Genomic DNA, 27,811 nt, shown 5'->3' with positions numbered 1-27,811 from the left:
TCTGGATTGTTATCTTGGGATAATGAGTTGATTACCTTGTTATCTCAAGACAACAAAGTTGTTGTCCCAAGATAATGATTTAATTACCTTTTCACCTCAAGATAACAAAGTTGCCAGCTTGATATAATGAATTAACTATCTTGTGATCTCGAGGTAAGGTGAGTTGTTGTCTTGAGATCACATGATAATTAACTCATTATCACAAGATAACAATTAAGAAAATGATAGCAAAAGCTCATGGCCTCTCTGGACTTCTGTTGCTATAGTTTTCTGGATTGTTATCTTGAGATCACGACTTGACTATCTTGTGATGTCAAGATAACAAAGTTGATCACAAGTCGTGATTTTTATCTGTGACATTATTTTTATTTCAACCAGCTGCTAAAATTCGTTCCTTCATTACGACGCGCTAAATCTACTGGAAACCAGCGTGCGCGTCCAGCAGCCCGCGCTGCGTCTCCGGCTCCCTCTCCACCCCTCTCCGCTTCCTATTGGTCTGTCTTGAAGTGGCACTTGCGCGCGCCAAAAGCGTCCGCGCTGCACCAGAAGCGCCCGGTCAGTCAACGCAGATGAGGCGGACGCGTCGCGCTCTCGCGCTTTCCGTTCTTTTACGCACGGCGACAGGCTGCAGCGGGCAGCGCGCATGGTGTCCAAATGAGCCACCGCTCTCACGGATCGTCCAACATACAATGGATTAACAGGAAAGACATGAGCGTCCGCACGGAGGACAGCGTCAGCCTGTGCCAGAGGGCACTCCAGATCGTCACGGAGCTGTGCCTCGCCGGCCACGTCGACCGGGAAAAATGCTCGGACATCTTTCCGATGGAGAGCAACATACCAGGTAAAGGAAATTCAGGTAAATCTGACTAAAATCATGTTTTTCCACCCTTCCACCCTCTGTACACACAAGGCTGAGGCTAGTACGCGTGTCCCCCCGAGAACTCGTCCTCAAAGTTTTTCTCATCACATTAGCGACCAAAAACAATGAGCACAGGTTCTCACGGAGCGAGCAGTGGTGCGTTGCGCCCCGTAATGTCTGGCAAATCCTCTGCGTAAACTTTGTAAAGCAGAGCAGCGGCCCTTCAGGACACTTTGTGCCAACTGTAGCTCGCAGCCAGAGCGCAACAGGTTGCGGGAAACGCAGCTTCTCTCCAGTGTTCACCGCTGCTCGTTTATCTGCTGTTCTTACAGTGAGAGCGACCAAAGCAATGATTTACCGACCGAAAGTATGTCGATCTTAACGACTTCATGTCACCTTAACCTTTACCATAACAAATTCATAGTTAATCCAAAGAGTTGCACAGATATCTATTTATTTATTTATTTTATTTTATTTTTTTATTTTATTTTTTTTTTTTTTTAGATGATTAAAGACATTTTTTTGCACGCAGCCTACATAATAACCCCATTCTCCACTCACTGAGGCGCGTGAGGAAAATCAATGAGAACCACAAAGACCTCATACACTCATACAGGCTCTGTAGGTGGAACACCTTGTACCGTCTCATAGTACATGTGGTGCATGCTGGGTCGCACGTGACTAATGGAAGTCGCCTAATGAGCAGCTATGCACGGCTGCAAGGCTTTAAATGCTGACACCTGTTCCTCGCAGGAGGGCAGGTCTGTATTAAACATGAATGCTGCTGAGCGACAGTGCTGTTACCCTGCACAGTGCACTGCATCAGATAGGCAGCCAGCTCTGTTCTAGAAATGTGCATTGCATAATAAACCTCCATCCTTATCCCTGAACCCTTCCCACACACACACACACACACACACACACACACACACACTTTGCCAGGTCATTATTTCTTTTATATGGTTATGGTTTTACTGTTGGCATGTATCAAACCTTTAATATTAATATATTGGATTCATTCTGAAATCTTATAACACCACAGTAACAATTCTAAGCTCATAAGACCTTCGCCTTGTTGCTTTTTCAGTACCACTTGAACACTGATTCATAACCAGGGCCACCTCTACACTCTTAGCCAAAACAGTTCTATATAGTGCCAAAACAGGGTTCTTTGGAACCCTTTTGGTGCTATCTAGAACACTTTTCAAAAAGGTTCCATATAGGTCCATCTACAGCACATTCTGCATCAATCTGAAGAAGCTTTTCATGATGCATAGAACCCTTTAATGATGAAAAGGGTTCTTGGAGTGTTCGTGATTCTATGTAGAACCATGTTCTTTACTAAAGAACCTTTGAAGAACTAACTTTTTAAAAAGTGTAGCTTTCTGGGGTGAGAGAGAGAGAGAGAGAGATAGATAGATAGATAGATAGATAGATAGATAGATAGATAGATAGATAGATAGATAGATAGATAGATAGAAACATACATACATACATACATACATACAAACATACATACATACCTACAAATACATATTTTTTTTCTGGATAGATAGATAGATGGTACTTCATCGAGTTGCAAGACATATATTTGCATATCAAACAAATTTGTTGTATTTACATTAGAGCAGGTATTGCACTTAATGGTGTGAGGTAGTTATAACCCAATGAGTCTGTGATGAGGATTTGCAGCAGTATTTACAGTCTAAACTGTGCAGAGAGTATCATTACAGTAGTAGTTATGATAAAGTTGCACAGCAGGATTTTTTGCCACCACATCTTGCTGTACTGTACGATTAAAGGTTAACTAATAGCAATGACTACCACAAGGTTTCTATATTATGCACATTTGTTCCTTGTTGATGATTTGATGCTTGTTTGGGGCTCTAATAATTTACAGTGTACATGACATGTACACCTATTCAGCATTCTCAACAGAGACTGTCTTATGAAGGAGGATTCCATGCTTTCCCAGCTAACTTTAAGATCTTAATTGGATCTTAGTTGAATGTGTCATTACAGATCTTGTGCAGTTGTCATTAATGGTAATTATTACAACATGTCATGACAGCTTAGTTTACATATGCGTAGGTGGCCTTCATGACCTCAGACATCATGACAATCACCAGTAATGGCAACTTGACCTATCACTGGACATAATCTGTCACAATGACTCATATGACATCTTCATGTCAAGGTAACAGAGTTTGAGTAAAGTGTCACTGAATTTCCTTCACAAACTAAAAATCTTCCCTTTCAGCAGCCAAAGGCATGTCTGGTTGGTTGGACACGAACAATGACAATGCATAAAAACTATGTCCAATTATTTCACAATTATTTTGTACACAATTATTTCTGCAACTAGAAAGGTTCTCCCTGCTTTTGCTGTTCAGAACTAGGTTCTATATCTATATGATTGTGTTCCCTTCTCTGCTAAACAGAACCTTTAGTCTTCTCCTTCTTATGCTTTGCCCTTTCTCTTCTCTTTTTCTCCCTCTTCTCGCCCTCTCTCTTCCGTGTGTGTCTGTCATGAACTTCTCATTGTTGCTGGCCTTTTCTGTCTGTCCTGTCTTTCAATTCCTCACTCATTCTCACTCCACACCCCTCCCATCCTTTCACCTTTTTCTCCTGCTCTTGTTCTTTCTGTCTCTTTATCATACCTTCTCCCTCTTTCTTTCTGCTGTCCTTACTCTCACCCTCTTTTTCCACCTTCCCTGAACCATGTCTCTGCGTTGCCTGTAGACATCTCTGTAAGTCTCTTAGCTGTGGTCGTGGGTTTCTGTGGGCTCGCCCTGTTGGTAGTCTCTCTCTTTGTGTTTTGGAAGCTGTGCTGGCCCATCTGGAGAAGCAAGGCCCTCTCTTCGCATGCCGATGGCATCCCGCAGGGGATGCTCCCCGAAGCCCCCCTGGCCAACTTGCCACCACCTCCTTCGCCCCGCCCTCAGCCCCCTTTGGTCCCAGAACCCAAGTTGGCTGGGTTGGCGGTCATGGGGCGCCAGGCCTCTCAGCCCCAGCAGGATGACCAGGAGGAGAGGAAGAGGAAGGTGCCTGAGGTGAAGGTGAATGGTCGCAGTTCAGTCAAGATAATCGAGGCGGCCATGAAAATCAGCCAGACATCGCCGGACATCCCAGCTGAGGTGCAGCAGACTCTGCGTGAGTGCCTCAGCAGGCAGGCCAAAATCCAGAGGCAGACCACTGAGCCCACCTCATCCTCCAGGTATCAACTCTCACTTAAGCTCCTTTCAGCTCTATGGGTCATGTGAAGAAGATAGATGGATGGATGGATGGATGGATGGATGGATGGATGGATGGATGGATGGATGGTTGGATGGATGGATGGATGGATGGATGGATGGATAGATGGATGGATGGATGGATGGATGGATGGATGGATATCCAAAAGTATCCCCATCTAATTAGTTGACTCAACCATCTAAAAGCAAACTAATTGCTGACACAAGTGTTAAGACCCCATGGAACCAAAGTCCATGATGTCTTTCTAATGAGGTTTCTTTTTGGTAAACATAAGTGTCTTTGATGCTCAGTAACTTCACTAATGTTCTTGTGGCCAAAGTGGAAAAATTAGTGACAAAAAATGTGCATAAGACATAAAATACAGAAGATATAAATAAAATTACAGAACGGTCAAGACATTTACAAGAGACTTAAACAACACTGTGGGTTTATTTACATGTGGTTTGCAAATGACTCATTAGTTTTAAATTTTTTATTTTGTTTTCTTTTTAAGCAGTAATGTTTTTGGTTAATATTACTGTTTTTACATAGATAATACACAATATTTTAGCATTCCAGATGAGATAATGGGCAGAATAACACCATGTTTAACTACAAGCTGTATGTGTTGAGCTAACACCCTCACAGCATTTTGAGTAACAGTTCTAGAATTAGCACAGTTCATTACATAACACCCCCCCTTCAGATATTTTGCATGTGTCAAATTCAGGGGATTTTTTTATCCATGAGGTTTGACTACTGTGGCAGACTTTGAGATTGTGCCAGCATAATCTCATAAGAACATTAACTTTGACATTTGCCTGCATGATCTCAAACGTCCAGTCTCATTTAATTTAATTTTCTCACTCAAACCCAAAGAAGACTGTTTGTGTTAGGGAGGATGATATCAGATATCAGAATCTGCAGGTTATCTTTTTGTGCACCTTGTTAAGCAGCTGCTGTTCGATGTATCTGTGTTTATGCGTTTCTTGGCTCACTTTTAAATTAAAAACCCACCACAGGATCTAAGCTGATGCCTACCTTTACCTATTTACCCCAAGGTTTGTGTAAAGGCATTTTTTAATGTGGGGAAAAATGTACTCAGGCATATTTGACTGCACGAGTTGAAGAGAACAGGGGCTCATTAAACTAGGCATGTAGTAGAGTCACTTGTCGGTGTTAATCAGTTCAGATTTTCAGGCTATCCAGTGACGTCGTTAGCATTCAGGGTCATTACAAAGCAATGAAAAAAGCAAGCAAAGATGAAAAACAACTTTTGCTGCATGTGAATGATGCAAAAAAGATAATTAATTCTAAGAGATTATGATCATCGCTGTTATGAGAAAGGCTTATATTACTGAAATGGTAAAAGGTAAAAAACAAACAACAACAACAAAACAAAAAAAAAACACATAAACACACTGTTTCCAAAACAAATGGCCTTAAAAATATTCCTCCAGAATACGCACCGTTGATGTCCAAAAAAAACAGTATCTTCTAAATGGTAACTTTACAGGAGAAAGCAAAAACTTTCCTTACTTTGAATATAAATTAATGCAAAGAGGTTTTATTCCAAACAATTTTGGAGCATTTCTGTTGGTCTATTTCTGAATATTGATGAATTTTCCACATAATATACAGAGCAGCTGTTGTGTTCAAATAATGTCGAAAAATGAAAAAAGTGAAAAAGGGAGATATGTGCTTATTTTTGGACAGTGATGTTATAGAAATGTATAACACAACCTCCCCCCTTCTTTGGTTGACAGGGCTGCAGCACGCCCCCTAGCTTCCACACCAGCCCTGTAATCACTGCAGCTCCAAAACCCTAACACCCAAGTCACGCTGCCATGACAACGGCAATTTAACAATCAGTTGTTCTTCTCTTTGTTTCATTCGCGGCACCATGTTTAAAGAGAGCGAGGTTGTAATTAGTGTTGCCATGCGATGGAACTGACATGCCGGCAGCGTTTGTCCTACTGGGGACCATGATGAGCAGCTGCACTCCTCTGCTGATGGTGGCCATTATTGAGTCACCACGGAGCTGTCATTACAAACTCGGTTGCAGCCTAACGAATGAGGCGTCTTCGTAAATTATGTGTTGCTGGCATTCCGGGCAAGGGCAAATGAGGCATAAAGGTCAGCTATAGAGAGAGAATGAAGTCTAGGAATGTCACCTTGCTTCACTCATTTGGATCCGTCCAGCACTATTAAAAAATAGTGTTGCCGAAACGGGTTATTTGGAGTGATGGTTCCCTAAAGAATCTTCAGATAAGGCTTCTTAAGAAAATCATCTTTGTAAATGAGTGTGAAGAATCTTTTTAATCTATGTAAAAATAAAAGAATTTTCACATAATGGTTCCACACTGATTAAACTGCGTTGAGATGTTGAGAAGTCAACAGCATTTTGGAGCCTTTCATTTTAAGGGTAGTTCACATTTGACGGCATATGACTTTTCCTTTTTGTTCAGTATTTGCACAATTAGTCCACCTGTTGTATTTCATCAAAGATTCGCCAATGCAACACGTCACAGGTGGTTTCTCCTTTATCTTTATCTCTAGGCCGCATCTAAAGACTGAATAGTTCTTCTTTTTTGCTTCTCATTTATCAGAATGCTTTCTATAAATCCATAAACTATGACAGGTACACACCAGTAAAGGTCGAGCCCCTGTTGTGCTATATGCTGCCTGTGGCCAGTGGGCTTCAAGAACACAATTATCCTCATTCTTCCTGGAATTGAATGAAGGCTGGTACCTGCTTTCTTTTGTCGCCAGTCACTTGGGGTGTCTACATGGTCACATGGCACAGCTAGTGTTAGCATGCAAGCATGCCAAGGTGCTGAACAATGCTGTGTTGCTGGCAGTCTGGGAAAAAAAGACGTGCCAGATGTGCACAGCCTTTGTGCTCTGTGGCAGGTCTTTCCCCTGTGTGCAACAGTAACGGCAGAGTACAGAGAAACTGCAACCGCGTTTGAGAGAAAATGGTAAGAGAATATTTTAAACTGGCGACAAATTTGTTCTCCGTGCTACAGCAAAAGCTATATTGTTTAAAATAAAGCATTTTTTTTGCCACAGATGTTAATATGGGCTCAAGCTGTGAGGTAATTGCTTAAAGTAGTTGCTTACAAACTGTCATTTCCTGGCCATCTGGATGCTAATGTGAACTGCTCTCAACTGCCCCCTGTTACTGCTCATGGCTTAGCTGGGTATGGCCACAATGGGCAGTTAATCGGCAGTTAATGAGAGGAAAACATGAAGGAATGGAAGGGTAATATGATGAATTGCTTTGAGTTTTTTTTTGAGATTTTGATGGTCAAAATCTAATGATAAAACTATCAAATCATATTAGCGCCAGTTCTTGCAGAACAGCTGCAATGACTGTAATTATTCATAAACTCATGTTATTATGCCTTTGTCCCCCACATTACACTGGCAGGTGCAATAGAAAAATCAAAAAAGAGGACAATAACAACATAACACATTATTGGATTTCTTATTAAGAACAGGCAGGCATCACTGTGTGGTAGGGATATGTTTTCCTTTCCAAATGTAAGATATTTGGATTAGTCTATTGATCCCCTGTGGTGGTGTAAGGACATACTGAATTATATTGCTGCAGTGTTTTGGCTGTCTGCCTGTTTATGTGTATAATTTACTAGTAATGAGACTCTATAATCCATACAAGGTCATTATTATTAGCATCATTTGCTGAATGTATTTACATAGAAAGTTGCCAGTTTGTTCTATGACCTTAGGGCAGATGCCTTTAATATTATATTTCATGCTATCACTCATTTTGACAGAGTCTGAGCTCACAGCTGTTTCTGTTGAGAAAATTAGTGAAGCTTCCACCCTGCTGACATCACTAGCCCTACCAACAGTTATCTGCCAAAAGACTTCAAACTGTCCAGTTGAAGTTTCTGTCAACTGTTTTCTTCAAGGACAGCATCAATGAATGTCTGAAACGTAATCATGAAACTAGCTATTCATTTACTTCCTTTTATAATCTGTAATCAAACTTTTTAAAAACATTTAAAACAAACTATTGCTTGCAATGACTTTTGTAATATTCTGAAAGATGCAGGCCATAGTCTTTCAGTGATAATGAAATATGTGATATGTCTCATGTGGATGAGCTTCAGTCTGTGACGATGCTTGGTAACTACTGAACAAACTACTGACAGTGTAGTTCTATGTATTAATTTGTGATAAAAACATTTAGACATGACCCAAAGCAAAGTATATCTTTAGATGCATTTCAGAAGTTTGTTTAAAATGCAGTAGCATTTGACCACAATTTCATTTTACACAATAAGTGTTACACATTTATTGCGGTGGCTTTTTATATTTTGCAATCTTGAGCACTGAATGCTTTTATCGGGAGTAGGTGCTAGTTGCTAGGAGACACCAAGGAGAAGTAAATGGAAGCCATTATGCTTGTGAGGAAATGGGATGAAGATCCACTTAGAATGACCAGAGTGAGGTGGAGAGCCCAGTGAGCCAGGTCCTCTACTTGATCGTTTAACAGCATATTCTCAGCTTCTCTCCATTTCTGACAAGTTTTAGTGGTTCTCTGTTTGCAGGCCAGTTGAAGATAAGTCTGAAAAGATGCAGGCACCTGAGGTTTTTTGAAAGTATTCTGTTATAGAGGGCTTGTTCAGATTTTGATAATGGAGACCCCCTAGGCAAATCCTAACGAATGATTGCAATCATAAAGTACTTTACAGTGAGAGGTTCTCATTCTTCTACAATCTTTTTTGCCAGGCATAATTCATTCCGTCGGCATCTTCCAAGGCAGATGAATGTGTCCAGCGTGGACTTCAGCATGGACACTCTGCCTGTGCGGCAGTCCTCAGCGGTCAGCATCGGACGCATCAAACCTGAGCTCTACAAACAGAAGTCCGTAGACTCGGAGGAAGGGAACAAGGAACCGGTGGAGACCTGTGGCAAGCTGAGCTTCGCCCTGAGCTACGACTATGAGGAGCAGGCTTTGGTGGTGCGCATTCTTAAAGCCCTGGACCTGCCAGCCAAGGACTTCACGGGCACCTCTGACCCCTATGTGAAGATCTATTTGCTCCCAGAGCGTAAAAAGAAGTTCCAGACACGGGTCCATCGTAAGACACTCAACCCCACGTTTGATGAGGTGTTCCGGTTTCCAGTGGAGTACGAGCAGCTGTGTAACCGCAAGCTGCACTTTAGCGTCTACGACTTTGACCGCTTCACAAGCCATGACATGATAGGTGAGGTGGTGGTGGACAACCTGTTTGAGCTCTCTGACCTGTCACGTGAGGCTGTGGTCTGGAAGGACATACTTGCATCAACTACAGTAAGTATACTGTTGACCTGCCAAGTGAGCAGTAGTTCCTGATAGGTGGGCTGTATAAAGACAGCCTTTTCCTTCAATCTCACTTTAGCTCCTTTTTGTTTACTCACTGATCTTTTACAGCCCAACATGGGCACAATTCCAAATCCGTGACATCTGTAATCCTTAAAAAATGCGTTCAAATCACTATATGCCATTGCAAGTGAACATAAAAGAATAACACCAACATCTAATGCTTAATGATTACAGATTGTTCAGGTATTCTAAAGCTGTTGTGTCTTAAAAGCTACAGCTCACAAGGACCAGTAGAGTAGAGCTATAATGAGGTATTGCAGGTTTCATTAACAAGTAGACTGATTTGTTGCACAAAGCCAGGTGTGAGGGAGGACTCAGTTCAGGACTGATTCACCCTTCCGGACACCCACGCAACCCTTCCAAAAAGAGATAAAATGAGCTTCCTCCAACCACCGAGAGTTCAAGCCTCCAAGGAGAGTTAGACCTTCAAAGCCATGAGATGTGACTAATGCCACAGGTGTGGGATTGACTGTGTCTTACTGTCACCGTGCCATCAGCACTTTAGACATGACTCCATAAAAAGAAGGCAAGCATGCCTGATTCCCTCCCATGTCATCTTTTGGATGGGTTCCTTTGTCTGCTTTGCCCCTGTAATATTCAAGCCCACTCAAAATTACGCCTCAGCAAATATCTCAGTTTATGTAACAACTTCAGTCATGCTGTGTCAGTTTTTTTTTTTTTGTGTATTTCTTGTACAAAGCTGTTCTCTTTTCACGCTCAGCTGATTCTGATGAGAGAGCTCTTATAAGCTCGGAACATCTTTATCTTAAGCCATGCAGGATGCAGAAATGACAATTTCCTCTGTATTTATAAGCTTGTGTGAGTTCTCACGTAAATAAGATCACTTTGTACAGCCCCTATTCAAAAGAAGAGCAGACATGCTTGGGACAAGCCCCAAGAAACTGCATTCACTGTGTTAATTATTTGCTTGAACATTATTTTGAATGAAAATGGTTCTTCTGAAGCATTTTTGATGTCTATAATTTTCTGCACATAACTAGCTACCTAAAAATAAATTACACCCTTTGTACATGTTAAAATACATGTGTTCCAGAGATATAACAAACAGAGATATAATATAAAATTGCTGCAAATGAGCACAAACATTTGAACATTTTCCTGTCTAAATATAAAAGAAGCTCAAAATGTATTGCGAAGTCATGCCAGGGTGCCTACATTGGCTGCATCTGCATTCCACACTGATAGCTGCCTAATGTTATCTAGAAATTGGTAAAACTTTTGAGTAATAGAGCTAAAATCTAGCTGTCAAGCATACTGTGTCATTTTATTTGGTCAGTGTTGCTCTTCAAAAAGTGTAGAATTACTTGGCTTCCCTGACAATCAGTGTGTATATATATATATATATATATATATATATATATATATACACTGATTGTCAGGGAAGCCAAGTAATTCTATATATATTTTATATGTATATATATATATATATATATATAGATTTTTTTTCCTGGGCACATTAGTGTTAATACAAACTTTCAAGTGATGCCAAAGGGTGTAGCATAGCTCAGAGCACTGAACTATGGCTCTCGAGTTTTCTAAGCTACAACAAAATGACTCACCTTATATTTACAGTGATGTTACAATACAGTGAAATTCCTTGGTGCATTTAATCCACTGCATAAAGTACCCACATTTTTGGAACAGTGATTTTTGCATTTTATCCACTGCATAAAGTACCCAAATTTTTGGAACAGTGATTTTTGCATTGGCCACTGGTCCAGCACCAAAAGCTGTGAGTCTGCTAAACTGACAAAAGCTAGTTAGAAGGATAACATTATTAGCATTTATGCTGCTTCCTTAGAACTAGAGTTTTTCTCATATTTTCATGCTCGTTAGAGAAAAATTTAAGGTTTTTTGTCAGTGTGTACACACAGAACAGTGCAGTATATAATTTCATGTCAGTCAAAAAGTTAAGGTAACTATAATTAGGAAGCAAGGAAAATATTTAGCCAAATTAGCTGCTTAGAGTGCAATTAAATGACAGAAAAGTCAATTACATACTTAAGTATTATTATTATTATTATTATTATTATTATTAGCGTGGTTCTATCTCTTTTGATCAAGCAGGTGGGAAATGAACTTGACCCACATTCCTGTTTCCAAAAATATTGGAACGCATGCAGTGATGTGCAAATCATTTAAACTCAATATTTAATTGAAAATAGTATAAAAAGACACCATAGCAAATGTTGAAACTGAGACATTTTTATTGTTTCTTATATGCCCATTTTGTTTCTTATATGCCCATTTTGAATTTGACGCCAGCAACACTTTTCAAAAAAGTTGGAATGGTGCAACAAAAGTTAGGGTAAATTTGTTTAATGCTAAAAACACCCGGTAGTTCGTTAGCAACAGGTCATAAGTATAACCAGAGCAAAGACTACATTGGCAAATAGCGCAACATGATTCATATTATTGTATTGTATTTTTATTTACATTTTACCCCACACATACGTCACAACTGTTTTGGAAACAGGGTTGTAGAACTGCAGGTTCAGTCTGTATCTCAATGGACCGAGTACAGCTGCATCATGCATTTTATGGAGTAAACAACAGCAAATTCAGTATCACATAGAGCAGTAAGCAGAAACAATTTGCATGGTCCCAAAATGCTTTAGCGTAGGTGTAAAGCACATTTAATGTAGTTTTTCCAAGTGGAATTTACTTTAAATTGATAGACATGCCCTTGAAGTTTAACTCCTATTAAAATACAGAGACTAACTTCTATTAGAATGGTTGAGTTCATAACATATGATGCATATGGGTCATGAACTTGGTCAAACAGTCAGTGACTCATGTATGTTTTCCAGTCATTCCCCCTGCTGTGAATACTGTGGTTCAGTGTGTACAGGCAGTGCTGACTGGTTTAGTGCTGAGAGCTCCTGTTGTGTCTCTATGTGGTGACTCACATGTACTGGGGAGCCCTAATTTCCACCATCTACCTAGTTGGGCACATCACCCTCTTTGGGGCTTATAAACACCATGATTGCTGTTGTGTCTGTGCATTTCATCTTCTTATTGTTGTTTAGATGCCTCGCAGCACTTCTGTCTGCATATAATTTGGTTGACAGGGAGTGTATTATTGTCCCTGTCATGCTGTTGGTGTTTTGATGTGTTATTATGTCACTGTCAGCTCTTGTCATTCTCTCAGTTTCTCTCTCTGTCTCTGTCTCTCATTCCCTTTTCTTATTGCAGCATTCCTAAGCTTTAGTCATGTGCAGCCAGTTCCTTGCTGTAGCCTACAAGATTTAATTAATCAGCTGATTGTTAAATCTGTTTATTGTGGCCGGAAAAGCACAATACCATGTCATTGTTGCAGCTCTTCAAGTTTGAGCACTCTGTCAGACTCTATGAAACATGAATCAAGTGTATTTACACAGTTACTTTAGACTTTATACCGTATGTAAAAATAGAATAAAATTGTGGCATGTGCAAAAGTTTGGACACATTGGTAGAACAACCTTTTTTTGGCTTCAGCTTCTTGATTAACTGTTTAACATTTGCTTTCAGAATTTATTGATATTTAGTGGAATCCATTCTTCCTTCTCCCCATGCAATGTTTCCTGCCCCACTGGCAAAAGCAGAATAGCTCCACCTCTATATTTAATCCTTTGGGGTCTGAGGACATTTTCCTGATTTTTGCATATGTTATTAGATTTGCTTTTAAGGTCACTTGCATATTACACAATACATATTATATATAAAAATGTTCAAAACAATCTTAGCTCTCTCTGTGATGAGGCACTTTTGACGTGTAAAGACATAATTTAGCCCTAAAGCTGAAAAAATGAAATCTGGTTTTAGAAATTCTTATTTTCTCTTGTGAAAACATAGCTTTACTCATGAGGATAAATTGTCTTGGTGTTTAAAATTGGTTTCACAAAGTCTTAGGTTCACCAAAGTGGTGGAATGTATCAATAAAATTGTAGATAAATGTTCTCCTCCTATATACACTATATTGCCAAAAGTATTTGTTCTTCTGCCTTCACACGCATATGAACTTTAGTTAATGGACCTTGCTTTGTGTGCAGTCATGTTGGAACAGGAAGGGGCCCCAAACTGTTTCCCCAAAGTTGGGAGCATGAAATTGTTCAAAATCTTTTGGTCTGCTGAAGCATTAATAGTTCCTTTCACTGGACCTAAGGGGCCGAGCCCAACTCCATAAAAACATCATAATCACCATAATCCCCCCTCCACCAAACTTTACACTTGGCACAATGCAGTCAGACAAGTACTGTTCTCCTGGCCACCACCAAACCCAGACTTGTCCATCAGATTGCCAAACAGAGAAGCATGATTCGTTACTCCAGAGAACACATCTACACTACTCAAGAGTCCAGTGGCGGCGCTTTACACCACTGCATTCAGTGCTTTGCATTGCACTTGGTGATGTAAGGATGGCTTGGGTGCAACTGCTCAGCCATGGAAACCCATTCCATGAAGCTCTCTATGCTGTTCTTGAGCTAATCTGAAGGCCACATGAACTTTGGAGGTCTGTAGCGATTGACTCTGCAGAAAGTTGTCGACCTCTGCACACTATGTGTCTCAGCATCCACTGACCCCAAATCAATTAAAGCCAAAGTAGTTAATTAAATTCTGAGACTTTACAACAGGAAGGGTGTCCAAACTATTGCACACACCACACTGTGCTATTTTTTCAAAATAGTTTGCTGTACAGGTTGAATTACATCATCAGTTTAAAAAGCAACAAAATGTGTAATTTTGCCAAAGATGATTACTGTATGGTTGTGTGCAGTTGTGCGTCTCATTTTAGGGAAAGATGAATAACATCCTCTACATTTTTGTCTTTGGCGGTTCAGACCTTTAGTTGTTGATACAGAATATACTAATGGATTAATCATTATGTATTTAAACATGTAATTACATTTAAATAGAACCACAAACTCTTTACTTATAATGTTTAGCTGTATAAACACATGAATCACATTGTTAATGAAAGATCATCTTTATTACACTCTCAGAGAGAACCCAGTAGGATAAAAAACCGTGGGAGTTCTGCACCTGTGAGATGCAGGAAAGCATTACTTCATCTCTGAAGCTCCAGGGATGAAACTGATGCTCTGAACCAGCTGCTCCTTGAGCTCTAACTGTGTAGACAAGTCTGGTTACTCAGATAGCCTAGAATAGTCTTTGCCATTGATTGCAGCCTTGCCCTGTCACACTTCCGCCACACATTCAAACCCTTTATTTCATCCCTGGTTGACGCTTGTGGGCCTAATTTTATCACCACGTGTTGCAGCACATGGCTGCTGTGGCAGAGTGCCAGGCGGCACTGTGAAGGCGTGGAAGTCAGAGGGGCAGAAACAGGAAGGGTGTTATTGCCCCCAAAAAGCTGTGGGTTGTCTCAGTTAGTCACGAACACAGTGATGTGACGTGGCCCCTTAGCCTGCCTGCAGCATTGTGCATTCACAGTGGATGACAGGCTTAGTCAAGAGGGGAGATTGTGACAGAGGAAGTTTCTAAAAGACCTAAACAAGAATCCTTGTGTACAACAAAAACAACAAAAGTCTGAAAAGAATCACTACGTGAGACAACATTTGCTAAAATATAACATTATATTGTCATTGTTTATTTTAAACAGGCTACTTTTTTCAGTGCTTATAAGTTTTCATGTTTGTCTCCATGTACTTAAATTATTTCATCTGATTATTTCATTGGATGATTGTCTGTTGTGATTACTACCATGTTACCTTGAGTGCACTAAAACAAAGTTCCAGCAACTCTGGTGATTGATGTGGCAAACAAAAATATCTTGATGCCTGTTGGAACAAAACTTTATTTCTCCAAAATGTTTACGGGAATTAACGAAATCTTTAACTGAGTATAAACGTTTTTAGACCATTCCGCTGTGCCAGTCATCATAACATTTTCAAATGGTGTGAAGAGCAGCTGATGTAAACAAATTATGTGGAAAAACAAAAAACAACAAAAATGCAGATTTTTTTTTTTTTTGTCCTGACATGCAATAACCTTGAAGCAAGTCTTCCTGGCAGTATTAGTGTGAAGGTAACCTTCCAAAACTGAATATTACCCCCTTAACAATCCAGGTCTATTTCATACTAAGGCTTATTATTCAGTAACTACAGGGACCTTAATGCAAAGTAGTGGAGCTATTCTTAAGTTACAGAAGTGCTTTTTAAGGGATTAGTGCAATTATTTTGCTATTTTATTCATAGATTTTTATGTAAATATACATTTAACTACACAATAATATGCATTTACTAAATATTTATACAGTCTGTGTACAGCATTTTTGCTGTCCCTGAGAGAGTACAAGTTTCTGAAATGTAGATGCTAATAAGCACTGTCCATTGGGGTTGGGGGTAGGGCAGCCATAACAATAACATTGAAGAACTAATACACAAGTGGGGGTTGGATATGGATATATTTGCATATTTTTCTGTGTTATTACACATGCTGCTGGTGAATTCTGCAGTTTGAAGCACAGTAGAGTCGTTAAGAAAGCACAGGGTGAAAATGGCATCATTATATCAGATAAAAAAGACATACACCAAACTTTCTGCTCAGCTTAAAAGCCAAGGTGTACTTCAAGACCCCATCACTCTCATAGCCAGTCATTATAGAAGTCTTCTTGGAAAGACAGTTGTTATGGAAATCGTCTGGAAATGCGCTGGCTTTCTGAGAAAAGACAGGCATATATATATATATATATATATATATATATATATATATATATATATATACACACACACACACACAAGAACATAGAGTTCTTTTCTCATGTTTTCCCCAATTGTTTTTTAAAAAGCAAGTCCTTAAATCTAGATTTAATATAGGGTATTTGTTTGTTTAAACAGGGTGAGCAAACATAAGTCCAATATCAAAACAAGTCCAATATCAAGGGTGTCCTTGAAGAGACAAATAAAAGATTATTTGAAAGGTGATTAATGTGTTTGCACTGGTATTTGAGTTCTGAGTTTGAGTTTGAGCACAGACAAAAAACATCATTTTTGTTTGAGAACTTGTTTGGATGTTGTTTGCAAATATTTATCACAGTTTTGAGGTTTTAAAGTTTTCTATGTGAGAACATAAGTATCAATTATCAATCTATAATTGAGCATTGGCATCACAATTACACAAGAAAATCCTCTGCAATGATAGACTGTATACTACTAACCTGTCTTAGACTCCTAATGTGAGCTTCAGTGAGGTTTATGGTGTTTATGATGCTTGTAAAGAACTTTTTATTGCTTTTCCCTTATTGTAGGAAAGTGTGGATTTAGGGGAAATCATGTACTCCCTCTGCTACCTTCCCACGGCTGGCCGCATGACCCTGACTGTCATCAAGTGCCGAAACCTGAAAGCCATGGACATTACGGGTTCCTCAGGTTAGTGAACAGTGGCATGGCATTGGTATTGCTGAATGGGAGGGCAGTGTCATTATTCATCGTCCAGTCCCAAACTATAGCATCTCTTTCATAGCACCCCTGTTGAGTTACAAGACAGACGAACAAAAATACATGACAAAGCAGCTGCATAACATTGGTATTAAAAACAACAATATAGAGATAATCACCATAAGACCAATTAAACCCTGGTAGACCTGCCTGTTGAAAAAACAATCAGTGCAGCATTCAACAAATGTAATTCAACTAAATCCAAACTACTGTGTTACATCACCTTTTTAACAGCGCTTAATTTTCATTTGAGGACTAAATACACAAACTGATCCAGTTTTGAAAGCATTTTTTTTTTTTGCAATTCTTCTGTATTTGTACTATACAAGTCTTCAGCTGTGCAAACATATGCATCCCTTATTGTTGTGTTTTGCACACAGTTTCAATGAAAGACAGGTCTGGGCTGCAGGCAGGTCAGTCTAGCACCTGCACTCTTTCATTATGTAGCCATGTTGCTCAAAATGTGGTCCACATTAATAGCATCTTTACAGATGTGCAAGTTATCCTGATGCCATGACAGACCCTGGATTTTGAACTTTATGCTGGCAACAGTCTGAATGATCTGCTTCTTCTTTGTGCTGGAAAACACAAGATCCATTATTGCCATGAACAATCTGGAAGTTGACTCCTCAGACCACAAAACACATGTTCAATGTGCATCAGTCAATTTCAGATGTTCTTGAGTTCAGGCTGTAGTGGTTCTGGATGTTGTTGACACATTACTTCCACTGTGCTTAGTGCAGTCTTACCTTGCATCTCTCGTGCAGGTTTTTCAAAATATTCCTGAGTCCATTTGGTGAAATCCATCATAATAGCAAGCTGTTTTTAATGCAGTGTTGTTTGAGGAATGGAAGATCCCGGGCATTCAGTTGTGGTTTTCAGCCTTGCCCTTTATGCACAGATATTTCTCTGGATTTCCTGATTGGTTAACCATATTTTGAACTTCAGAGGGTGCAGTACATAAACTGTTTTTAAACTAATAGATTTTTTGCTGATCCATTTAGCAAAGTGGTGTGCCTCAAACAGTTGTACTGGTTTTATTCAAATAAAGGTAAAAGTAGTTTTTATTGCCATTTTACATACTGTCACAACTTTTTTAGAATTTGGTTTGTACATGAAGTCTCATGTGCCACACAGCTGGAACATCATAATAATATATATATAATATATAATATAAAAAAAATACTAAAATATGTACAGCTGTAGTAAAGAGGACTGATGATGTGAAAATACAAACCCAAATAAGTTAGGACAGGAGAGTTAGAATGCAAATAAAAAACAGAAAGTAGTGATTAGTAATTGTACTTTTACCTGTATTTGAACACAAGCGGTGCAGATAAGATATATAGTAATGTTTTATCTTTTCAACTTCATAGCTTTTTGTAAAAATACACTCATTCTAAAACACATTCTGAAAATATCAGAGCAGGGTCAATTTAAGACTAAGAACACTGTGTAAATTTAAACAAACATCTTGAAACTATGATGCAATTATGCTTGGGCATTAAAGGAGCATCTGGGAAAGGCCTAGTCCTTTACGAGCAAGGAGGGTTGAGGCTCACCACTTTGCAAAAAAAAAGCATCAGGAAAAATGACATTTTAAAACTAATGTTCTTCAGCCAAAGAGTGCAAGAATTTTAGCAATTCACCAGAAATCTCTTTGTGCAAAGGACAAGGCTGAAAACCATGATCAAATGCCCCTGACCGTCAGATGGTACTGCATTACAAAATATCCTTCTGAGATGGATATAACCACATGGGCTCGAGAATACTTTGAAAAACCCTTGTCCATAAAGACCATCGGTCACTGCATTCACAAATGCAAGTTAAGACTGTACAATGCACAATGGAATCAATGTATCAACAACATTCAGAAACACTGCCGATTTTTCTGGGCTTGAGCTCATCTGAAACGAACTGCTAAACAGTAGAAATACACTCACCAGACACTTCATTAGGTGTTCAATTGCTTGTCAACACAAATAGCTAATCAGCCAATCACATGGCCGCAACTCAATGCATTTAGGCATGTAGAGGTGGTCAAGACAGCTGAAGTGCAAACCGAGCATCAGAATGGGGAAGAAAGGTGATTTAAGTGACTTTGAACGTGGCATGGTTGTTGGTGCCAGACGGGCTGGTCTGAGTATTTCAGAAACTGGGATCTACTGGGATTTTCATGCATAACCATCTCTAGGGTTTACAGAGAACGGTCCAAAAAAGAGGAAATATCCAGTGAGCAGCAGTTGTGTGGATGAAAATGCCTTGTTGATGTGAGAGGTCAGAGGAGAATGGGCAGACTGGTTCGAGATGATAGAAAGGCAACAGTAACTCAAATAACCACTTGTTACAACCAAGGAATGCAGAATACCATCTCTGAATGCACAACACGTCGAACCTTGAAGAAGATGGGCTACAGCAGCACAACACCACACTGGGTGATAATCCTGTCAGCTAAGAACAGAAAACTGAGACTACAATTCGCACAGGCTTTGGACAATAGAAGATTGGAAAAATGTTGCCTGGTCTGACGAGTCTCGATTTCAGCTGCGAGATTCAGATGGTAGGGTCAGAATTTGGCATAAACAACATGAAAGCATGGATGCCTCCTGCGTATCAACGCTTCAGGCTGGTGGTGGTGGGGTAATGGTGTGTGGGGATATTTTCTTGGCACACTTTGGGCCCCTTAGTACCAATTGTGCATCGTTTAAATGCCGCAGCCTACTTGAGTATAGTTGCTGACCATGTCCATCCCTTTATGACCACAGTGTACCCATCTTCTGATGACTACTTACAGCAGGATAATGCACCATCACAAAGGTCATATCATCTCAAACTGGTTTCTTGAACATGACAATGAGTTCACTGTACTCCAATGGCCTCCACAGTCACCAGATCTCAATCCAATAGAGCACCTTTGGGATGTGGTGGAACAGGAGATTTGCATCGTAGATGTGCAGCTGACAAATCTGCAGCAAGCGTGATGCTATCATGTCAATATGGATCAAAATCTCTGAGGAATGTTTCCAACACCTTGTTGAATGTATGCCACGAAGAATTAAGGCAGTTCTGAAGACAAAAGTGGGTCCAGCCTTTTACCAGCAAGGTGTACCTAATAAAGTGACCAGTGAGTGTATGTATTATGATCTGATAAGTCAGCCTTTCAGGTTGTTTATGGAAATAATGGCTGTTGTGTCCTCTAGGCCTAAGAAGAAAAGGACCACCCATATTACTCCTAGTTTAAAGTTTAAAAGCCAGAGTTTGTCAAGATATAGGAATGCGTTAGTGAGTGGCGCGCACATCTGTGAAATTACAAATTATGCTGAACACTTTTTAGAGCAACATATGCTGCCTTTTTAGACAACATTCTGCATGTTTCAACAGCATGGCAGCGTAATCAGAGAGTATGAGTGCTAGACTGGTCTGCCTGCAATCAAGATATGCCTGTTGTTGAGAATTTGTCATATGAAGCTTAAAATGCAACAACAAAGGCCTTGCACAGTGGCATAGCAGAAGATTGGTATAATAGGGGAATGGCAAAAAATTACGCTTTCAGAACTGGATCCGTTTGAATCTTCAGTCCCCAAATGGTTAATAAGTGTTGTTAAAAGGAAAGGTGATGTAACACAGTGGTAAACATGCTACAGTCCAAACCTTTTTGGAGCGTGTTGCAGGCATCAAATAGAATTAATGTATATTTACAAAAAAAATAATTGAAGCTCATATGGTAAAACTATTATTGTGTTGTACTGTTTTTCAATTTAATACAGGTCAGACAAAATTTATGAATCTGGCTATCTGTTTTTATTAGTAATAAAGTTCCAAGTTCTTTGGAGTTGGTTAGCAGGCTATGTAAACATGTTTATCAAAGCTGGAAGCTTTCAATAGAAGGAAATGTGACCAATCATTTAAAGTAATGGGTTATTTTTGCCTAGCAACGGCCAAACGAATGGTCATGTGGGCAAGTCTCCATTGTCCTGGGCCAGTATTTTTATGCACTGTTGATTGGCTAAAGGCAGTGCACTGAATCGGATGGAGAATTTGAAATTCACAGCACACTGCAGCAAGAACACAGTGAATAGTAGAAAATAGTTTTGTTTTTTTTTTAATGATTATTTACCCTTTATTGCTCATGCCAACTGGTAGTGTAGTGCACCACTGCTTATAATGGATGAAATGCCTCGATTAGTGAACACCTCCCTAATCAGATGGACGACAAAAGTATTTTAATGTGGGCCTTAATTGAGTTGTATGAAGTTTCAGTCTGGACCAGAGCCATGCTGAGCGTTTGCTTTTGCAGATCCATACGTTAAAGTCTCCCTGATTTGTGATGGTCGGAGGCTCAAGAAACGGAAGACCACCACTAAGAGGAACACGCTCAACCCCGTCTACAACGAGGCCATTATCTTTGACATCCCACCCGAGAACGTGGAGCAGGTCAGCCTTTCAATCATGGTGATGGATTATGACAGGTGAGTGGTGTCTGCTCAAGAGCTGGGGGCATGCTTGCCTACAATCCTAATATGAAACATGGTTTAGGGGGTAATGGTATGAAAAGCATAGCTATGACAAACTGAAGGGGCCTAAGAAGTAGAGAAGCATGTGAAGCATGTGGGAAACAACTAGCAGGTTAAATAACAGCATGTCACTGCTGTCATATTTTTTTCTTCAGCTTTTCACATCATTTGAAATTACTGTTCTGTACATTGAGTGAACATTTCATGATGAATAGGACGATTTAAATGGTCCAAAATTACTCGGAATAAAATCTCATTACTGCACCATAGCTTCAAGGTGAAAGTTTCTTGTTTCTTCTTTCTCTTATTTAATTATAATTGCAGATTTAAGATTTTGACAGATGCAGTATGGTGGTCTGATGTATAAAAGTATTAGGCCTACTGTAAATATTTGCAAACTAGACTTAATTAATCAATCAGACACGTGTGATGCAGCTGATTAATTCTCAGCTACTTGACAATTATCGCAAAGCTGCAACAGCAGAATTAAACACAGTGTTCAAAATTATGGCATTAAGCCCTCATTCTTTAATCAGATATCACTGTCATATGTAACAAAAGAATCCAAACATGAATGCGCCTGTTTGTCTGAATGGAAACAAAGAACTACAGACAACTTAGTTCAGAAATGCACATGCAAGTATAGCTCTCTTACATATCTATATATGAAAGACAGCTAATGACAGCTACAGTTGTGTGTAGGTGGAGCCTGGGTGGAGCTGGAGCCAGTATGATCTAAGTCCATCTGACACTGAATTTACACCTACACCTTTTTATTGTCTGATGTTTCTATATTTGAATGTGTTTTACATGTATCCTTTGTTACTTAAGATTAATTTATCAAACCAGTGCACTTTATTTCTGTTTTTCTCCCCAGAGTTGGGCACAATGAGGTGATCGGTGTGTGTCGGACAGGCCCTGATGCTGAGGGCCTGGGTCGAGACCACTGGAATGAGATGTTAGCTTACCCACGCAAGCCCATCACACACTGGCATGCCCTTTGTGAGGTAGGTGACTTTTTCTAAGGGGATAAACTAATACTTTGAGAACCATTTACATTTATGGCATTTGGCAGACAATTTGACCATTTTACACAGGTAGGCCAAGGTGGTGTTAGGAGTCTTGCCCAAGGACTCTTATTGGTATAGTGTAGGGTGCTTGCCCTGGCAATAGCACCCCTTTCTGCATTTGTTGTTCATAAGAAAACTGAAGTTATCGGTGCTTTATAAATGTGATTTCCAGCACTGTAGTCTCTGCGGGCAATTGGTACTGCACTACAGGGGGCGCTCATTAGCTATGTAGCTTGTGTAACTGAAGCTGACCCTCTAGCTCTAATCACAGGGGGAGACTGAACTTTGTATGACTGAAACTGAGCTTGAGGAATGGCCATATAAAACACAATTAGTTTACCCGTCAACCAGAAGGGTACTTGTACAGCCTGATGTCAAAGGAACAGAGGCTCAAGAGGGGCTCAAGCACCCTTGGGGTATAGCTCTGCATGTGCTTGATCATCACTGACAAATGCAAATGAGAATTCTATCAGCCTCTTGGCTTTGTTACTACATCCCACAGGTCCTTGGAGCATCCCTTCTCCTGCACATTTTAGGGTTCCTACTCTAATGTATACACTGCAGCTCAGGAAAGGATTGTTAACCTCTCAAGCTGAGGATGTATGTGATATCAGAGGATGTTATTAGAAAGTAATTTCAGAAAACAATATACTATTAATAATAACCAACATAAACAAGTATTCCGCCAAGAAATAGAGTTCCTTTAGAGTAAGGTATCGTTGAATCTGGAATGGCTCCCTGCTCCCTACATAGTGCACTGCGTTGGAATTTATATACTGGATCCTACATCCAGCAATGCAAAAAATGAACTAAGAAATAATAATTTAGGACACATCCATACTCAACAAATGATGCACTATTTAGTGATAGAGGCTAGAATTTCTAAACATTCAGCCTGGGATTGATGCTACTTCTGACTGAAACATTTGAAGTGTGTAATTCTTTTCAAGTGATATTTTTTAGACTTTTATACTAGCATTTTACATTTAATCATACCATAAGTACTTTAATTTAAGTCTGTGATATGAATGTTGGAGTTGTGTAGGCTGTTGGCTATCTTTTAGCCTGTTTGCTTGCTGACCAGCCTGGTTCTAGAGAAGAATTTAAGTTGCTAGCCCCATAGTGTAAAAATGAGCTCTTGTACCATCAGTATACTCAGTGGGCAATGCGAGCAACATGAGAGTCAAAGATTATTCCTTTAACAGCACAGGGGTTTTTTCATGTCGTGGCGCAGTGATACAGAGTTCAGTTGTTGTGAGGCGGTCGTATATCGTAGTGCGTATATCGTATATTTTACCACAGCTTCAAATGCAGCTCAGCCTATAAGAGTTTAGGACCAGAACTATCCATTTCATAAAAATAATAATTTGTATTTATCCATTTATCTGTGCTGAAAAGAGTTATTGTTGTTAGCAGGACTATTCACTTACATCTTGGGCTGAGTCTGTGAACCTATTGTGTTCCTGACTTGTCGCCTGAGCAGCACTAATCTACTGGGCAAAATGAAAATACGTCTCTAGCATGCAGCGTTCACAAAATATTTATTCTTTTATCTATGTCGTCCTTTGATGTCACATATGACATTGTCAACCTGAGAAGGTTTAATTAGCTAGGTGTGTTGGGATAAGAGAAAACACTTAACTATGCAGCAGGACAAGGATGCTCCACGATAAAAGTTGGAAACCATTGCTTCATGTAAGCTGTTATCTTCACTTTCTCTCTACAGTGGCCAGGAAGAGCATCCAGTTTTGAAAGCCAGGGCTCCTGCCCCTCCCCCAAGCCCGCCCAGACTCCATAACCATGGCAGAGGAGATCCTGAATCACACAAGTCTCCTCACACTCTTTTTGCGCACATGTGCTTGGTTTGTACCATGAGCTTTCTGGTTTTCTCTTGTGGCTTGTAACACTGCATCATTATGCCAGAGGATGACTTGTGCAGGTGTCCTCTGCTATATATTCCTGATGCTACTGCATTACCTCTAGAACTATTTCTGAAGACATATGGGCTGTTAGAAAAAATGGACAAGGCCCACAGCAGGCGTATGAGATGATGATATGATTGCGTGGGGAGACTGACAGGAAAATGATACCGTGCCAGTTGGGTGACATATCAAATAACAGCACTTTCCATGTTGTCGTTTTGAACATCTTTACTTGATGACAGTATTTGATTTTGAATGTAGACACATTAAAGGACAAAAAAATAATAGAAGTGGCATGAATATCTAAAATCTAAACTTAATGTATTTGTGATTTAAAGGGTAAAACAAATATGTTTAACATTGATTACATGGTCACCTGTTCAATGTATGATTCTAAAAAATATAGTGAAAATTAGTCATATATACATATATGCAACCATGATTACTATGATTCTATGAAAATATATACATAACTGACTATTCTTCTGAGCAGCGTTTATCTAAGCAGGAAAGATTTCTTTCTGGTTTTGATCACATTCATAGCTTTACATTTAATGGTCATAGTTTGTGCAATCATACAAAGCTGGTCAAGGAAGAAAAAAGGACTCAGAGTGTTAGAAACATCTTGCAACATTGTCTAGGAAAAATCAGAAAGATCAGGGCACAGGCCACCATTTCAGTGCTTTGAGTACATTTGGACAAAATATATACCAGTGTTGAAGTTTGACTCGATGATTTATATGATGCAAAAAAATTCTAATTTGGCATGTACATATAAATGTCTTCATTCCAGTGCATAAATTCCAGTACATAATTTGAGAAAGAAAACAATCCTTTGTTGGTCCTAAAGTGCAGATCAACCTCAGCCTTACAAACAGCAGTCCAGGGTCATGTGTAAGTTTCAAGATTGGTGCTTGGGTTTATTCTTCATAGTTTAAGAAGTCAATCTGCCTCGCTATCTTGCTAAATTGAAAACGTCTAAGAACATAAATGTTTGAACAGTTGTGATGATGTGTGAATTTTTCCAAGGCACTTTCTTAAAAGTGCAACTTTCAAACACTTTTTTTTTTGCTCTTTTGACAGCTTTTCACTGGAACTGATGAAAAGGGAGTCACAGTAGCCAGATGATGTAGCTTTTTTAGTTTTTCACAAAGCAGAGTTTACGAAATGTTATTTGATTTTGAATAAAGACACATTAAAGGACAAAAAGTAATAGAAGTGGCATGAATATCTAAAATCTAAACTTGCTGTCTTTGTGATTTAAAAGGTAAAACAAATATGTTTAACATTGATTACATGGTCACTTGTCCAATGTATGATTCTAAAAAATATAGTGGAAATTAGACATATATACATATATGTATATATGCAGTTACATTACCCATTTGTAACTCTGTTCCTATGCATTCCAATTTGAAATTACTGAGATTTTGGTTTTGAGTTACATTAACAACAATGCGCAATTATAAAAATCCATCTATCTGCACTGTTAGAAATACAGGTATTGTGCAGGTACATTTTTCGTTTGTCAAGGTACAAACAGTGTAAATGTACCCTTAATGGTAGAACAGTGTGTTTCAGGTCCAATTGTGCACCTTAAATTTCTTTTTTTCCAGAAAAAAAAAAAATGTATTTGTAGGTATGTATGTATGTTTGTATGTATGTATGTATGTTTCTATCTATCTATCTATCTATCTATCTATCTATCTATCTATCTATCTATCTATCTATCTATCTATCTATCCCGTTTTTGTCAAGCCATAAAATATTGAAAGATAACGAAAACACAGCGCATGAACTCCCAGGGAATTATTTGATAACATAAGGGAAAAGGTAGGTCAGAAGTAATTAGGATATGTGGTTTTATTTCATTAAAATCGAACCCTATAAACATCACTGTACTCACAGATCATTTAGATACATCAAATGTATGACTCAGATTGTTTGGAATGGAAAGAGAGATGCTATATGGATCCTTTTACATATTTCAAGGGAACATTAGTTGCTTTTGACATATTTAGAATTTAGAGTATTTTATTAATTTTTTATTGTTTGAAATCAATTAAAAACCTAATGTATGAACCAAATATAGCTTGTAAAAACCAGGTTGTTTTCCTAGAAGGTTGCAGAATAACAGCCAAAGCAGCAATTAAAACAGGGCACAGTGCAATTATGCAAATTTGTCTCTGTACATTTCATTCAAATCCAACGTTGTTTGACCAAAGGTGTAAACCTAAATTTACATTACCTTGTCAAAAATGATTGCCTGCTGATTGGAGCTGTCGCTCTTTGCCATTGACTTTATAATGTCACCATAGCAACACAACATGCCTGTGGTTGAATTTGTCAGCACCTGCTTAGATTTGATGTACACTTCTGAAAGAGGTGGACCCCAGAAAGTGCTGTCTTATATGTTCACACAAGTAATAATGCAAACAAACATGGCAATTACACAAAGGCTGTGTACTGTTAACTTTAATTTGCACATTAGGACAATGTTTCTGCCCCAGTACTCTGTGCGAGTATTAGAACTAAAGTAATATATTCTTGTAGCATGCTGACAACAGTCTCTGGATTTGACTGATATCATGTAAAAAAATACAATCTGTATGAATTACTGAACTACAAATTGTGTTTGTATTTGCACATTTCCTCCTTCCCAGTGCCAATGTACGTAAATACTTGAGAACTTTCTTGAAAGTTATGTTAAGGTGTATTTCTATGGATTGTTTGGTGGTGATTTGTACTATGAGCTTGTGATCTTGGATAACTTTATACACAATTTGCATCTATTGTGAAATGACTCATCGTTTGAATGAGCACTCTACTTACTGAGAATACTCTTCTTTAAGCCATTGAAAGGCTTCTCAGCAAAATACAGTGCTTTTTGTCATACTTGTTAACAGAAGTGGGCGCTACACTTTGTCATGATATGTACAGTTTTGTGATAACTTTTGTAAAACTGTTCAGTACATATTTGAAATATAATTTTACTGTATCTGTTTCCTATGTATTTTAACTAAATAAAAACAGCTTGTCAAACTGCAATGTGATACATCTTTGTTCTTTTGCTTCAGGCTAGATAGTCATGGTGGAAATTTTCAGTGATGGAAGGTGTCTTAGAGGCCTGTCGCTCTGCTAATATGGTGTTTGCATTAGCAGCTAAAACTATATTCCAAGCTAAATTTCTGAGGCCACATAATGACTCCAAACTGCTCATACTAGGTCATTTGGCTCCAATGGATTGGTAATTATTACTGCAAAGATAGATTGATAGATTGAAAGAACATCTTTGTTCAAGCACAGGTAGTTAACAGGGAGGGAAATCAAGATTTCTGATTTTTTAAATGATTTTCT

At 39.0% G+C, this 27,811-nt stretch overlaps 1 protein-coding gene across 2 annotated transcripts; it reads left to right on the top strand.

Annotated features, from left to right (window-relative positions):
* Nucleotides 1–536: 536 nt before the first annotated feature.
* Nucleotides 537–27,502, top strand: syt10 (synaptotagmin X). 2 transcript variants are annotated; one of them, XM_017695857.2, is made up of 7 exons: nt 537–841; nt 3,602–4,076; nt 8,855–9,416; nt 16,759–16,879; nt 21,246–21,417; nt 22,340–22,469; nt 24,259–27,502. In XM_017695857.2, the coding sequence occupies exons 1-7, from the start codon at nt 655–657 to the stop codon at nt 24,328–24,330; spliced, it is 1,719 nt and encodes a 572-aa protein (XP_017551346.1). In that variant the 5' UTR covers nt 537–654; the 3' UTR covers nt 24,331–27,502. The 2 variants fall into 2 exon arrangements, with proteins under 2 accessions (XP_017551346.1, XP_017551345.1); XM_017695856.2 differs by having other exon boundaries at nt 537–856.
* The last annotated feature ends 309 nt before the right edge of the window (nt 27,503–27,811 follow it).

The sequence above is a fragment of the Pygocentrus nattereri genome, chromosome 1 (genome assembly GCF_015220715.1).
Source record: "Pygocentrus nattereri isolate fPygNat1 chromosome 1, fPygNat1.pri, whole genome shotgun sequence".
Taxonomy (NCBI): Eukaryota; Metazoa; Chordata; class Actinopteri; order Characiformes; family Serrasalmidae; genus Pygocentrus; species Pygocentrus nattereri.
This window is presented reverse-complemented; position numbering and strand designations above follow the sequence as displayed.